Consider the following 17,555-nt stretch of genomic DNA (forward strand, 5'->3'; position numbering starts at 1 on the left):
AGGGTGTTATTCACCAACTGCTGACTAAGACCTACCTTATTTGATGAGTTGTTCTGAGTTATTTCCAGGCCATAAAGCGGTGTACGAAGCAAACCCGAATGCACCACGGAGTCACCGGGCGTGAAGTCCAGTGTCAAAATGCAAATGACTACTATCCTCTCCAGGCTATTTTATTTAGTCAATTAAGCAACTCATAAAAGCCGTTCAACATGACGTGTAGAATTGCTGTCCGCTGATACTAAATCACACATTGCTATATTTCAAAAGTCAGTCAGACAGAATCACAGCATAGACATCAAAACTTGATTAGTTACATTTGGAAAGGCAAACTTGGTTCCAACTATTGTTTATTATAAATTGAGTACATAGTAAAAATATATGTTTTACAAAAATATTTCGATGATGCAACAATTTACAATTTACATCTATAAATCTTCCATTCAACTGAAAATGTTCTCAAAATGGGAAAGGAAGCAATACATTCTTTCATTCATTCTTAGACAATGTGAGATAAGGATGAGGATAAATAAAGCATAAATATAAACACTGATCTAACACTTATTTTCAAAGTGTTTCAAATTATAGCAGCATTTTATAAAACATTATACAGGTTTTACATAGCGGTGTCAGTACTTATATTTTGTTCCTGTATGTTTCTGCATGCATTAATTCATAAGTCATGGTGCAAAATTGTGTGCATCTGAGATCCAACTGGAATATAATGTATGCATAATATTTAGTGGGGAAAGATAGTTTTTTTCAGTAAATATGTTTTGCACGAGGCTATTGATATGAAATTCACTCCATGTATCAGTAAAAACCCAAGAGATCACCACAGAAAATCAAGATAAGTTAGAGACTTCTAACTTACACCTGCAGGTGGCAGTATTTATTACTTCTACTTCTGCCTCAGTTGTACACTAGCTTTGCCATACAAGAGATGCCTTGAACTTCTCACTTGGGTTGTTACTGACATCTGGTGTGAATTTCCAGCCTTTATAACACCTATTTAATACAAAATGATAATGTATATTATGCCTGTGTTCAGGCATCCACTCTATCATACTTCAGCTCCTTCATCTGCTGCTGCTTTCCGTTCAGTGCCGTCCCTGCCTCCTGGATTGCCAGCTGCAGAGCAGCTCCCATTGGGACGCCGGTGTAACCTTCCCCTGTGATGTTGTTTATCTTCAGGTAACTGCCGGGTCTGTGCAGGGCCACTCCTTGCAGGTGTGAGAAGAGCAGCGGCAGGTCGCGTGGTAACGTGTAGTGAGATGCCAGCCTCAGCTCAGTGGGGATGTCCGTTTCCTTGCAGTACTTGAAAACAGCCGCCATGTATTTAGACATGTCTTCTCCCCGGGCCTTGGCCCGTCCCACCTCCTCACCGATAAGTTGGACGATGGCTGAGCAACTGCAGGCGTTCGATATTAAACCCACACTGTCGCTGTGAGTCACCTCTGGATCGTATCTCTGCCTGAGTCCCGGAGAACAGATCACCAGAACAAAGTCACTCTCCCGGATCTGCCGACAGTGCCAGGCCATAATTCCCTCCTCGGCAATGCTCAGATAGTCCCAAAGGTCCAGACACACCTGTGAAGACATGCGTATTCAAGTGCCTCACAAAGATATTCATAGCAGTTACGGTTTTCCTAAATTTTGTTGCATGGCAACCCCTAACTATAGTGTATTTTTGGGGTTTGATCAATATTTCTTTAGGGAATGCCTCTTTGCATATCCAAGACTCAAAATGTCTGGTGTAAGTTTTTAACCAAAACACTGTCTCTATAAGGTCAGATCTTTGTCTGAATGGAACAGAGTACATCCTTCCACATAATGAAAGAGAAAATATTTTGCTGGAGTTACACATAATACAGACAAGATTCAAAGAGTGGAGATGTTTTAATGTTTGCAACGTGTCCTGACTGACAGTGAGACTCAGAATTAGGGGTGGGCATTTATCGTATCGTTTATCATTTATTGTGAAAAATTTATTATCAGGATAAGAATCTTCATTTATTGTTGTCTTAATAAATTTCAGCTATTGGTGGTAAATAAAAAAAACTGACAGTATGATCGGAAATCATATATTTTTGTGTTATTTTCTCCACTGTTTGCTCCAAGAGAACGTCAATAAATATTAGTAAATTCAAAAATATGATTGAATGCAGTTAATTTGTTCAGCTTAGTGATATAAATCACACTTTTTTAAGTAAGTGGCGTACTGAAGAAGCCAGTTTCAATTGGGAATGTTTTCCAAGAACAATATTTGTGTTTGGGGTGCCATGAATGCTATGCTATGCAGTCACAGCTATACAGTTGCCTAACAAATAAGTAATGAATACATTTTTAAATCAAAATCTTTATCGTTATCACAACAGTAGCACAAAATATTGCATTAAAATTATAAGTCCATATCGCCCACCCCTACTAAGAATTGTTTTGTCAGTACATATGTCCGTATTATGTGCAACACATTTACCTTCACAAGTGGAGCATTACAGCTTTTGCTACGGTGCTCCACTTGATATATATACCAAACTTTTAGAAACTGCTTTGGGATGCTTTCAAATGGAAAAAAGGGGGGAAAATGTAAGGGAGCAAAGTGTAGAAAATGTTTAAGAAAAGGAGAGAGCAGAAGAGAGCAGAGGAGAGAAAGAAGCCAGCAGCCTAGAAGTCTGCTTCTACGCCTGCAGAAAGAGAGAAAAAAACAAACCATAGCAACAAGCAAGATATCCATATGGAACAAGAAGGAATGCAACATCACTGAAAAGTACACAGTGCAAGTTAATACAAGATGTATTTTGATGTAATGTATCAGAAAAACTTCAATCTAAGCTCTCATGTTTGTGTGTTTGTGTGTGTGTGTGCATGTATGTGTGTGTGCAAAGTTTACCTGGGTTGCCATGTGCTGCTGTATGAAAGCTCCCAACTGCATGACGGCTTTGACATGAGCCTCTCCGTCATAGTGACTGTAGCATATCAGTAGACGTGGAGGGGTCGGCCTGTTTAAAGGCAACACCACCTGTTCTTTTAGGGTGTCTTTCTCTTCATTCAGGGTATCGATTTCTAGATGACAAACAAAAATAACAAGTTACACATTTGTGTCAAGCCAGAGTGTTTTTGCATGGCTTAATTAGCATGTATTTGCACCTGGGTTTGCATCGAGTTTCCTCTTGTACCAACACATGAGAGCAGCGAGTACGACTCCAGAAACAACAACCACAGCCAGACACACAGCGAACACCACAGCCGAGGATGGAGGAGTAGAGGGAAGAATCTCTGGTGAGGGAGGAGGTTAAATGGGGAAGTTAACGTCCAAGTTTTCTAAAAACACTTTACTCAAGACAGTTCAAATTTCAGAACCACAAGAAAAAGAGAATAATAAAAAAACTATTAAAAAGTGAAAGTGAGACTTTTTTATAAAGAAGTTTTGCAATCAGTTCTGCCAGTCAACTATTTGCACTGATCAGCCTTAGTAAGCACAACTAATGTAATTTTAGATCTCTTTGATCACAAAAGTGGGAACACCCCATTAAAAACTGTGACGATAATACAATATTAAAAATATTTACAAATAGATGTAAAATGTTGCATCAACCTGCTTTTTTAAGTGTAGGCCTTTTGATTCCCACATATTGACTTGGTAAAACTTCACCACTCTGCCTTGTTAAACCCCTACAGCCTGGGCACATCTGACAATTTAGAGCTGAAGCATCTTAAAGCCTTCCATACCTTTCTGGACAGAAATCTTGAAGCGCTTTCTCACTGCGTCTACTTCCTTAGCAGCAATCTGTGACAGAAGCAAGAAAGTTTAGCATTAAAGTTCATTTCAGGTTTCAGAATCTGAAAACAGGAGCAGCGATCAGTACTATAAAACCAACACTGACACAGGGCTTTGCTGTGTGTTTACATTTGATCACATCACCAGGGCGGTTGTTTTCGCTACTGATTAATCTATTGATTAGTCTGGCAATTAATAAATTAGTCGGATAAAAACAAATGACCACATTCTGCAGATTTTTCATTTGTTACTTAAGTTTTTTTTATACACAATTAGAAATACATAAAAAATGCAAATAAACAAATGATTCTACTCAGCCCCCAAGGGGACATAGGGAAAAAATGTTCTTTTGTGTTCCTCGCAATGTGCTTAATGTAATTGCTGATCTATTCTGTATATAGTCAATTGTCAATTTAAATTTTCAAATGTATACACATTTAAACATCCTCAGTGAAAGCATCTTTATTATTAACTCTTTGGTGCAAATTTATTTTTGAAAATTGATTTATTCACTGCATGTTTATGTCTGTTTGTGTAAAGTTGAGATGGAACTGCACATAAAAATGGCCCTTTAAACCATTCAGACTACAAACACAAAAGAGACACAATCAAAACGGACAGATTACTTTGTTACCATGCAATAACTCAGAAATAGTCCAAATAGTTTGGATGTATTTTTTCTTTCTTTCCTTCTTACTGAAAGTTTCTGTTTATGTCATAGGTTTGTGGTGCATTTCTATCCTAGAGAAAAAGATATAAAACTTAAGACATTTCACGAAGGGGTATTAACATATAAGGAAAAGCCTTACGAAACGTTATATTAAAGCCGAAAGTATGATGACCACCGTCAGAAAGGCTTACAGTATTCAGTTATGCCGCATGAACTAAGCAGTACATTATTGTGAAAGAACGCAAAAGCTTTCGCAAGGGAACGCAAAGAAAAAAAATCCTCCATGTTCCCTAGTGGCTCCATATCATTCAATTCCTTTTTTAATAAAATAAATATATATATTTATCTGCCTAAAATACAAGATTTTTTTATGGGTTTTTTTCTTCATTTTTATTATTCAGTCTTCATGATGTCAGATTTTTGGCAACCATGCATGAGTTTGAATGAACTATAAAACTACCATTCATAATAAAATCCATTTATAGTGTGATTTAATGTAATAAAATGTAAAAAAAAAAAAAAAAATTCCAGGTGTACAAATGTTTTTTAACCAGCTTAAACATGACAGACATTACATGACACTGGCTAAGGAACAAACTCTTGTTTGTTAACAATACCTGGAATTTTCTTAAATACTAAATGGATTAATGTTGCTGCTGTTCTGAAAAAACAAAACAATAATACATTTTTTTATGTCAAAAATCAGCAGAGAATCTTACCTCACAGGAGTAGTTGGTTCCTTTACGAAGGCCACTCAGCTGGAAACTGTGGTGGGTTTTGTTTTCTAAGGAATCCTAAGAAAAATCACAACAGTGCTTTGTTTTTCTTTCATTTATTATACATGTTCAAAGCATCAAAATAAAACAGATCAACTAATGCAAACACGATGCACAGGCCCGGAATATCTGAGGATTGTCATGGGGAAGAATGTTAAAAAATTCAACAAGTCACATCGATGTCGAAAAACTAGAAAGGGAGAGAAAAAAATTATCTTATCTTTACATATATTTATTCATTTTGGGGGCAACTTTTAAAGACAAATACTGCTCTATATTTGAAAAAAATGTAATCCATTTGTTCTAGCTCTTAATAAAACCTTCCATAATGTGTACATTTGTTGAAAAAGTCATCCTCTCCAAAAAAATAAATTAAACTATTGCATTTTGTTTTAAAATGAAACAATGCAACAGCATCTTTTAGGTTATCTTTCCAAATTAGAACAACTATATATACTTGCATAGTTAGTGTGAATATGTTGGTAAACTTTCTTTCACTTATTCTATAAACCTAGTATTACCTAGTATGACCATTTAGGGGAGATGTTGCTATTTTTTAGTGAAAGGGCAAGTAAGTGCGTTAGGATTGAAAGGATGTTCATTCTTTAAAACTGGGTTAAAACCAAAGCCAAATTATTACAAATTGAAAAGAAAAATGAAACACTCACCAGAATTATGTCTGTGTATTTCACTTCTCCGTCTCCATGGCAAACACAGAAGTACCTTCTGATCTCCATGGTTGGTGGAGCCAAGTTAAAAGTCACAATGACGACAGAGCCGTTCTGCTGGACCTCAACCTGCTGCGGATACCAGTCTGCAACCGTTTCCCAAAATACTTACATGCAGAGTTGATCTTAAGAGGAAATGTTCCTCTCAAGTTACAATAACTTGTGTTTCTTACCTTGCTTGCACTGCTCCAAACCATTCTTCGCTGCACATGCTGGGAAGACAGAGAACTTGTAACTATACCTAACCCCATATAGAAAGAGGTGGGCTAAGTTTTATGAGCCCACCTCATAAAACTGATGAGAAGTCATGACTGATACAATCTAAAATGGATTTACACAATAAATAATAAATAAACAACAATAAACGTTGCTAGGAAGCAACTAGTTAGGTTCTCATCTGTGTGCGTCGAGGTTTCACATTGTGACAGAATACCAAGCCTAGAGCTTCTTACAGCGAGTCTTGAAGTAGAAACTTTGGTAAAACTTGTCCCACTGCTCAGGAACCGGCAAGGCCATGACGGTAACAGCATATTGGGATCCCAAGGAGAGACCGGGAAACGGGTCCGACTTGTAGAACTGTAAAAATAATATATACGTACATATTTTTTTACACCCAGCACAATAGGACTCGTTTAAAAATATTGCAATGACTGTATTGTGCCCAGGTTTACTGGCTTTGCTGACTGAGCAATGATGCAAACCAAACCTCTCATTTTATTGTAAACCTTTTGACGATGAAAGAAGACGGAGATGGAAAGCAGCCATCAACCATAATAACCAGCAGCTCTTGGTGTATTCTCAGATTTGCAGCGAAGAAGACTAATGTTTACATACTTCATAAGTGAGATCAGTAAGTTACAATCTTACAACGAGTTAGATATGTACCTAATCATTAGTAACCATGGAGAAAACGCCCCACCATCATGTACGAAAAAACTGCTCAACATCTAGACTTTTGTATGCTTTCAAGTCTGCTCCAGGAGCAGCACTGTTTATGATATAGTGATAAAAATAACGTGGCGTGAATTCAAGCAAAGTCAGGGATTTAATCAAACAACAAACACATCAGGAGGGAGAAGACATGGGGTGGTTTCTAGGCTAGCTAAGTCCAAGTTACACAAACCAGTTTGATGCTTTGAAGAGAAACTTGGAAAAACAATCAAAGTCAATACACCCGTCCCTCACTGCTGACGTCCATCAAAGTCCCACAACCCGATTAGCTGATGCAGTTGCAAAGGGTCAATATACAAGCTACTAGCATTTGCTCAGTAAACTAAGTGCTAGAAAGATAGAAAAGTTACAGCTGATAACTAACCGACTAAAAATTTGATTTAAAATGTAGAAATTTGTCTCATCAATGAGCTACAAATGGGAATTAAACCAGCCAATATGAAAATGCTGAATGGAATTTACAGTTAGGAATGAAATGCCCAGGCAGGTTCCAGGTAAAGTAATTTTTTTAATTTCACCAATGTTTTTTTTTCTGACTAAAAATAATATTAATGTTTTGGAGAGGCTCAGGTGGATTTTAAAAAATTCTAAATGAAAAGATTTTTATTTTAACTCAAAACTGAAACTTTTACATTGTTTTATCCTCAGAGATTTTCTCCAACTCCCAGTCAAGTCGCCAATCAGTCCTTAAGTATCCATTAAAACTCAAAAGTGTTAAGAAGTGATTTGTCATAAATCTTCCACTTTTCTATTTCTATAAAAGCTAAAGTAAAGTAGCCCTTGGCATAAATCAGTGTGAGCTTTCATTGTGCAAACCAGCTGGATGGTTTGAAGAGAAACAAAGGGAATGTCGCCTGTTATACCGTTTGAGCATGAGCAGCAGAAAGGGAGACGTTACGACTGAAGAGCAACAACTGACAGGCAACAGCAGTCCCTCCCAAAGCCTGCACAGAAACTTGAAAGCCTCGCAAGAAGGCAATTCCTGCAGAAAGCACAAAACAAAACAACAAGAAAACATCCTTATTAAACATAATTATGAACGATGCTATATACAGACAGCTATTTGTCAATGCAGAAAATTGCATTGACAAAATATAAGGAATTCACTGTGTGCAATCTATGATAAACAGTCTCTGTGTCACAGATGTGCAATAATTATAGTTCAGTTGTATCCAAGATTCTGTCATTGCCTGCTGTGAGTAAATGACAAATGTTTAGTTCTTGTTTTTCAGGAAGTCTTCAGAGAGCATCAAAGTAACTCATATCTCACCTAACTCATTAGGGGTGTTCTGTCATCTTGTCATTACTTCAATAGAAATGTCAGTAACAGATGGAAGAAATTAAAATGATCAAAGTTCTTGACCTTGTTAAGTGTGCACAAGCCTTTAGTTTTTGTTTATTTTATGACATATTTTGGTGTTGAGCCTTTTTAAAAGGAGGATTTCCTTTTATATTAAAACAAGATTCATAGTTTTACACCTGATGTGTAAATACTGCAAAATTAAAGTTCTTTATTTGTTTAGCGCTTATTGCCTTTACTTTGTTTATCTTTTTTATCTATGATAAACTTACAGTTTTATTCTGAAAGGGAAACTTCTGGTTTATGAGTTAATGAACAACATCTTAAAGACAACAATTATTAATTATTAGCCAAGAGGCATGAGGTATGCTTAGTTTGTAAATAAGTATGTTTTCAACATAAACATACTTATTTACAATAAAACTGTGCATTTGTTTTATCGCATAGTAAAACTACAGTTGTTTTTAGGATTCTAATCGATCATTTAAGTTTTAAATGTAATGCTGTAAGAATATGGTCTTTTAGCTTACACTATGTTGTTTTGTGTGAATACATTTCCTGTTCTTATTGTGAAACTAAGGGTTTATTATTAAAGAAAACATGAGAGGGGAAACGCTTTGTAACATCCTGTAAAGCTAATGTTCTGCTTAACCACAGCAGTTTGTTCCATTTGTGGTTATAAGTATTTTGTATAGACTCTGTAGCTGATTTCAGACTGTTTTTTTGCTGTCCAAAACTAGTTTACATTTATATTTATTTATTTATTTTATACGTTCTTTAACACACGTATTGTCTGATTTCCTATATGTTTATATATGAATACATTTTTTATTCTAGTGATTATGAAAGAACGTCAAGAAAAACAAACTCTGTTTTGAAGCTACATATTTGTTTGACCTAATAATAATAATAACAATAACAATAATAATAATAATAATAATAATAATAATAATAATAATAATAATAATAATAATAATAATAATAATAATAATAATAATAATAATAATAATAATAGGAACATAGATTAACTCTCGTCTTGATAACTTTTTATTACTTCTCCTTATTTTGCTGCTGGATTTTTGCTTTGTTTTCTGCACAACTTCATGGCACAGAAAAACTCAGTTAAACTCAGTAAAGTCTGCAGCTGTAATACAACAAAAGTTCAAGTTGTATAAATACTTTTATAAGTTGCTATAAAATAAAAGCAAGACATTTAAGAGGAATGTCTTGTTTGTCACAGAGTTGCATCACCTCCTAGTTTAACAACTCTCTCAACAAAACTGTTTTATTAAACCTTTTTCTCCTCCTGTTCTTGTTTGGAACTGTTAAAGTTACTAAGCACTTCCAAACAAAATCTACTCCTCTGGACGGGTGCCTGGTTTTCTGAAAAGCTCTCCAAGTTGGCACACTTTGCAGATTTGTTCAAAACAAGCATTAAAATGGTGACTGACAGAGAATAAGTCTGAACTAGTACTTAACCTAAGGATGACATAAAACTGGAAATGAACCTCTGGCTGAGAAATGCTTTGCTTCTTATTGAGTTTTGCTAAAAGAACAAGAAAGAAAATTACCCAAAATGACTCACAAAGCATTACCCCTCAGAAAGTGTTTTTAGGTGAAGAGTGTGAGTGAACATACCGTAGTGGCTGGGCTTCCAGGAGACGATGACGGAGTCAGATTTAGGGTTAGACTCATGTACGAACTCGACCTTCACGTCGTCCGGTGCTTGGACGTAATGCTCACAGATTGATGGGTCTTCATCCCCGAGCAGCTCCAAGCAAGGCCATGGGATACAGCCTGGGGAGGATCAAAATTATTTATTTATTTTTTTTAATTACAGGAATACTTTTTATATAGGCACTGTATACAGGGCTGGGTTAATCGTTTTGGCCCTCACCCATAACCTTACTGGAATATCAAAGAAAAAAAATATTTGGATTTTGAAATGCAGAGTGTTTGTGTAAATTGTTACTCCAATGAGAGCTGTCAAGCAAATATTAGTGCTGGCAAAGAGAGATTAAACACTGCAGCCAATAATTGACAAGAATCAGTGAACCTTGTTAATTTCTAAAGTCAAAGGACCTTTTAGATTATTCAGCAATGCACATTAAAGATTTAGGTAATATAAGTAAATGTATTTAAGGTTTTATGGATAATCTGAAGTCTAGGTTCAGAGAAAATCCACAGTAAACTTATCTGGTGTGGGGAGATTTAAATGTTTGTAGGTTATGAGTATGAGAGGAGCAGGAAATAAGAAGATCTTGTATCTTCTTCCTGCTCCTTTTCCAACAAATAATGTCAAATTGCATGCCACTGGGCATGATCATTTGTTTTACATGTTATTTTTTCTTGTATTTTGCTTTTTGTCTGTTTGAAATAAATGAATTACAATTACAAATTAACACACTGATTTAAATATGTGAACCCAAATAAGAAAAGCATTGAAACATTCAGTTTGCCACAGTGTTAATAAAACTGCAAAAGTCTGTGCCGCCAGGCTGAATGTGATTTACCATGGTTGGAGCTAAGACCCACTTTCTTCTTAATGTCATCTCCGGTCACTCTACAGTATCCACATTCAGGTCTTCCCTGCAGAGCAGAAGGTTTGTAGTCAGATTCAGTTTCAACCTCCTTTTTTTTTCTTTGAATTCCTAACGAATCTCCACAGACCAACATAAAGAAAAAAGAGGCCAACAATGAATCTCCAGCTGTTTAAAGGAGCTCAGCTGGAAAATCTCGACTTCCCGGCACTTTCATGCGTCAGCTTTCAAACTTTAAGGACAGTATGCTTTGATACTATCCATCTACAAGAGTGTTACAAAGTTGGTTCAGTCAGACTTTAAAAATACAGGCATGAGATGAACTTGAGGAGAAACAATCATATTAACTGCATCAAACAAAACTTTAGAATTTTTGTTTGAGAAACAAAGGTGAGCAAAGAAAGCAGTTCTGGAGACTTACCTCGTTCAAAAATCCCTAATCCTATCAACTCCCAATTTCCTTGTTTTCCTTTCAGCTTTGTTCATTGGATGTGTTTTTTGGGAAGTGGTCAGACTAATTTCTAAATAATTGTCTGGACTCTATTCTCATTCTGACGAGGTGTTAGATATTTGCATGGCAGCTCCTTGCTTTCGTAAAAACAACTGAACTGTAAGCGGTTTGAAAGACTATTTTGCATAACAATTGAAAAATGTTCCATACACAGATACCGCAGGCCAATAAAAACAATCCAACCAAATGCAAAAGAAAAAGTGTGGATCTGTTACAACCAGTATAGGTTGTAATTGTCAAGATTTCTCATCTGTATGTTCAAAATTAGTTCTTATAGTTCTGGAGAACAAGACATTGTATATCCTGGGATTAAACAGGTAGAAACATCATAATTCTGTGGACAAAATGTTTTTATTTTTGAAAGGTTAGTTCAGATGTTTCACAATTATAGTGGACCAGTTTAAGAAATAGCTTTGCATGTTTCTTGTTCCTGTTGGACAAATCTGCAAACTAATCAGTAATTATATTATCTGGTAGTTTCAGGCTTACGTGTAAAACAGATCTAGATTTAATATTCTATATGAAACAATGCACAGTCCTGGTTTTTACTGATGATTTATTGAGCTTTAAAAGCAGCAACTTTTTGTATACATTTTACAGAATTATGTTTTCTGTAGTATTGGCATGCTTTGAGACAGATTTTCTTTTCACTGCATGTTTCATCTTTGTCAAACAAGAAATGGTATATATTCTACTCCACAAGGATATTGTAACCCTTGGCTCCCATCTTTCAAAATCATGTGTGTAATAAACATGATGGATGACAACAAAACTGAAGAAGCATTACGGTAATCAGCACATGGTTAACCTACAGGCATAGAGTTTTACATCATATATCTGCTTTGACAAAGCCAGCAGATCTAATTAACAGTGAAAGGTTCTATGGGATTTAAATTGGAAGCAGACTTACAGGAAGACTGGGCTTTGTCTTCCTGTAAGACCGTGGTATGCCATGTGGCATACCACATGGTTATGCCATGTGGTATAACCATGGCAAGATGTGGAATTCATGGGCTGTGAAAACTTTCACAAGGCACTGTAAATGATAATGTACTGAACTTATTAGGCTGGTGAATCACTCATCCATAAGCGGGACCATTTGTTTCCCTGAGCTAACAATAAAACAAAAATGTAACTTAAACAGTAGATTATTACATCTGGATTGTTTTCAGTCTGACCAGTTCGCCTAGCAGCAGTTGTAAACTAAAAAGCTGGAATAGGACATATTGGACTGCTTTGAGAGCAGCCTTCATCCAACAATGCAGTCAGTTTGCTGGCCAATCAAACACAGTACCAACATGGTCACTGAAGCAGCTTTTGATACCTTTGCCAGTGTGGGCAGGTTCCAAGTTCGGTTGAAAAATGAAATCAAAATCTCCATAAAGCTTGGCAGCAGATGGAAGCATCAAGCGCTCTAAAATTGCCAGGTAGTTGAATTCAGAAAACCCAGTGGACCAATACCAGCAGATGACATGGCACCCCAAACCATCACTGACTGTGGAAATTTCACTCTGGACTTCTGGATTTTTTCTTCACATTTTGGGACTTTGACTCCCGATGAAATACAAACTTTACATTCATCTGAAAATAGGACTTTGGACCAATGATCTGCTAAGTCCAGCTATGCTGTTTGACTTAGCTGCATAGATATCCAACACAGATACCTACGCAGGTATCATTGACTGCTGTCAAAGTTCAACAGTTTTTAACTTAAGAGTACAATTTAAGCTCCACTGACCTTTGTGTTCCATTTGCGTTTGTTGTTCTTACAAGGCAAATCCAATACATTCAGAGCTTAATGTATCTGGTACCGCTTTTAGTCTGAAAGATAATTTAAGATATAAATGACCTTCATCTGAAGCTTTCAGAACCGACTCACAGAGAACTGCTCAATTCATGCAAAATTGGAAAGAGTCTGGCACAACTTCAAACTCTAACCCAGGAAGGAGAGCCTTATTAAAAACAAAAGCAGCCCAGTCTCTGGATGTGAAAAACCTGTAGAAACAAACCCCAAAAGACCTTAATTTGTGGTTCTACAAAGTAATTCCTGGAATGTCATATTTATACCCCATCTTTTATATAAAAAGAAAGCATAGAGTTATGGATCATTTCCCTGGTTTGTGTTTGTTTATGACCAAAACAGACCAACAAAGTAGATAAAAGCCTTTGTTACCATGGCAAGATGTGGCAAAATAACGGCAAAAAAATGGCAAAATAACATTTTGCTGTGGTATAACCATGGCAAGATGTGGAATTCATGGGCTGTGAAAACTTTCACAAGGCACTGTAAATGATAATGTACTGAACTTATTAGGCTGGTGAATCAGAACTTCCATGTTTTTTGTTTTTCTTGTGACTGTTGAACATTAAGTTCACATTTAGTCCCAGCAGTTTCTTGTTAACCCCTTCTCTCTTTGCGAGGCTCATCTGCTTTTGATTATACAGTTCAATCTTCTACTTCCAACCAGATGGTCATTTCTTCAGTCTACAGCCTTCTTAATGATTAGAACATTCTATTGCCTTATATGTCCTTCTTATTAAATGATGCTCAGCATGTCATGAAAACAATGCAGAACAATTTTATCCAATTGCAATATTAAAATTTTGACTTGTTCTCTATTACTCACCAGATTCCACTGTAGTTATATTGCCATTATAATTGCTATTGTATAACCTTTGTATTTATAGTAGTTTAGCATGCCTTATTTTTATCAACCTGCTTAAAAATGTTCACAGATGATTATCTTACACACAAAATGTATTTTTGCTTTCCGTTTAGATTGTAGTGTAAGAAAAAGACGTTGGTTCAGTTAGCCGTTGGCTATTCTCATATTGTGCACAGTGTTCAAGAGAGAACAGTTAGCCCACGTTTATGCAAATTTCATTAAGAATATATACATAATTAGTAAAAGTTAAAAGCTTTACCAAGATTTGTGGTTGAACACAAATGGTTTATAAAAATCAAAAATTTAGGCTTGTTTCCATATTTAGCTAAAGCTAGTTCGCAACATGCTAGCAAGCTGTGATGATTCATCTTGAGGCAGATGATATGTCTGGGGAAAAAGTTGTTAGAATACCTGTGAAACATTTAACACTCCTTAAGTCAGATTTTATGCTTTACTGCCAAATAAGACCATATTTGTGATTTTGTTTCTCATAATACTTGTCTACAGCCATGTTCAATTCTCAGTGTTTTTTTCTTTTTTTATGTTAACCAATCTGAACTTGCAGGTTTCAAATTTATTTAAAGGGAGCTGATTCTGGACTGACATTTTATTAATACAAATTATAATTTTTTTTAACTATTTAAAATGACAATGTTTAGACTATTTGAATAATAAAGTAAAAAATAATATTTGTTGAGTCTTAAATTTTTTCCTCTCAGTTAGGCCCTGGTTTGTTTTCAGTATTTTAGTTCATTAGGAGCAACGTGATCTTCAAAATGAGACAGAAGTGAACAAATTTTGTTGAAACTGCTTAGGTTGGAATTTAAATTTTTCAAGCTGCTAGAAGGACCAAAAATTAGTAGTGTTAGTTTTCCAAACATCTGTGTGTAGTCATCTCAGTAAGAGCACTGGGAGCGTAGTTTTGGCAGATTGCAATGTTTTTATTTATCACTATACTACAACAATGCAGTACAAACAGGATCAAATTATTTTAATTTCTCTCCTATTTAGAGTAATTATTGTCTGAAATTAGGTCTGACAGATAAATGTGTTACTCTAGTGAAATGATAAAACACACTGAAGAAAACATTTGCTAAGGTTTAAAAAAAAAAAAAAAAAAACAGCCCAGAAATATCAAACCATGGAGTGGTCAAAGTCCCCAAACCTCAAAGTCCATCTTGAATTACAGTAAATGTTTCTTTTTCCTTGAATAAATAAAATGAAGTTATGATGGCCATCTGAAAGTGAATACAAAGTAAGAGAAAATATTTAGTTAAGGGGAGAATCAAAATTTTGAGAACATTTCCACAGGCTGCCTTTTTTTTATTATTATTTTGTTGCAACAAAGAAAGTACAGTTAGTTGGGAGATATGAGGTGCGGGTCAGTTTTTCTAAAAATAAAAACATAATTAATCTTATGTTTTTCTTACATACTAATAGAGTAGATTTATGAAGTCAAATGATCCCTTCAATACTTTAATTTTCTGCAAGGTTTCTTTTGAATTCTTCATTTGTTTTGGAAAGGCTCCATTTTATAAAAGGGCTTCCAAAATTGTGACCATATTAGTTTCTATTCATACCATTAAAGATTCACGCTCTGGCAGCAATAAATGCGAGTGCTTCTCCCTTCATGCTGTCCAACCCACGACTGTGTAAAAAGAAAGTATTTGCCTCTAGGATAAATACATACCTTCTAACCTTCCTTCTAAACTGTGAACTGGCAATCTCGACAAACCTGATGCAAAAGTACATAATGGGGGAGGCTGCAGGAAGCAAAACATGCTCCAATCACTGCTAAACAAGTCACTGTATACTTAAGTGGAACAAAAATCAGTTTGTTTGTTTTTTTTTACTAAATCTGGACCACTTTTTCCAACTTTAAACAATGTTCTTGCATCTTGAAAACTCTTTTAGAGATTATTTCTAGTTTTAATGTGAAACAAATGTTTCTTGCTAACTTTATGCTTTGAGATTATGTACACTTACCATTTTAAACCTTTGGAAGTCAGATATTAAATAAAATGAAAGCCTGAAGTGGGTTGAAATTGTACTTAAGTAAAAATAATCCTTCAAGAAAAGACTCAAGTAAAAGTGAAAAAGTAATTGTAAAAATGCTATTTCAGTAACTGGTTTGATTATCAGATGGAGAAACATAATTGTATGTGCAAATTCTGGGATTTTAAACACGTTTTTCCTTTTAAACTCCAAAATAAAAAAATCATACAAATAAATCACATAACTACAAAACAGCAAAGTTATCCAATTCATTTATCATTGTTATAAAACTATGAAAATAATATGGTAGATAATGATACTCATGGCACTTCACTTTTTCCACATTTTATGTTTCAGCCTCGTTCCAAATTGTATTAATCTTTCTTGAAAGGTCTACACTCTACACCCATACAATATTGTAACAAACATTGTTAGAACACAATTAAGTACGTCCAGTGACAATCTTGTTTACTTCTGTTTTGATATCCAAATATACAGAAAGCTCAGGTGATAGAACATTAGACAATAAATTGTGTAATAATATTACTCAAATAAAAGGTATAGTAAAACAACTTAAAAAAAAAAAAGTTACCCGTGCTGTGGTTAAAATAATGTGCAAATTGAGTTTTCTTTTGATTATTCAATGTCTTCCTCTGTGTCAGAGCTGCTGGTTTAGGTGAAAAGTTTTTCCTTCTGCTAAATTCTCCGCTGCCAGTCATGCGTTCCAAGCTCGATATAACCTTTAATACGAGTACAATTTGGAAATGTGACCTTGCGTCGTACAACTATATTCGAAGTTTGTATGTCTTTATTTTACACTGTAAACACCAAACAATCGAATGGCACCAGTGTTTCTGCTGTATGCTTTTCCTCAGCTAGTGGGGTGACAGTCACATGAAAGTAAGCCTCACAGACAGGCGAAACCTACCTGTCGGATACATTCCAGGCTGCAGTTCTGAGGGGCGACTGCTGAAACCGGGACTTCCGTCTGAGCCCACAATGGCTGGGACGCAACCAACACCAGGTACAAAGTTAGCGCCGACCTCCACATGATGCTACCACAGCCACGACATCGTTTACAGGCGGCAAAAACACTAAGGAGCTCTGTCTGAAGCCCGACTTTTAAGGGCAGTTGCTGTGAAAGCACAAGAAGCCAGGAGGAGGGAAAACGGCAAGAAGGGGAGTGGTGTCCCGAGGCCACAGGTGGAGCAGTCACTGCTGGCAGCGCGCGCTTGTGCCGTGACGCTGCCAGATGTGGTCCACCTGGATGTCCTGTCGGAGCCGAAAACATGCGGGACGCTTAGTTCCAGTGGCGGTTATAGAACAATTATTTTTCATCCGGGCATAGAAGAAAGAAAGAAAGAATGAAAGCTTGGAAGGTATTAATGAAAACTGATTTTATCAAGTGAAACAGCTTCATTTGTAATTAGTTGCAAAAGTGAAACTGTGAAAGTAAAAAATAAATAAAATGAGATTGGTCCAATGTATCAGTTAGCTATCACTTCTATGTAACACATATAAGAAACTGACTTTGTAATGCCTCTTCAGCACAAGGGCCAAGACCAGTTCTGCAGGGCACTGGCCACCAGTTAGAACGGCCCCTGCTTAGATCCCAAAGACGAAAACACTGCTTTCTGCTT

General features: G+C 35.9%; 1 protein-coding gene across 1 annotated transcript; it reads right to left on the reverse strand.

The window, feature by feature from the left end:
• Positions 1-330: 330 nt before the first annotated feature.
• LOC106919612 (interleukin-17 receptor D) lies at positions 331-17,114 on the reverse strand. Its single transcript, XM_088006899.1, has 12 exons — positions 16,844-17,114; positions 10,717-10,792; positions 9,842-10,000; positions 7,767-7,885; positions 6,405-6,528; positions 6,126-6,164; positions 5,893-6,038; positions 5,168-5,242; positions 3,730-3,787; positions 3,148-3,276; positions 2,891-3,063; positions 331-1,587 (listed from the first exon to the last, which is right to left on the reverse strand). Exons 1-12 carry the CDS (start codon positions 16,964-16,966, stop codon positions 1,045-1,047), a joined length of 1,764 nt encoding a protein of 587 aa, XP_087863025.1. The 5' UTR covers positions 16,967-17,114; the 3' UTR covers positions 331-1,044.
• Between the last annotated feature and the right edge of the window lie 441 nt (positions 17,115-17,555).

This window comes from Poecilia mexicana, unplaced genomic scaffold (genome assembly GCF_051168715.1).
Source record: "Poecilia mexicana isolate PSO_F unplaced genomic scaffold, ASM5116871v1 scaffold_7, whole genome shotgun sequence".
NCBI lineage: Eukaryota > Metazoa > Chordata > Actinopteri > Cyprinodontiformes > Poeciliidae > Poecilia > Poecilia mexicana.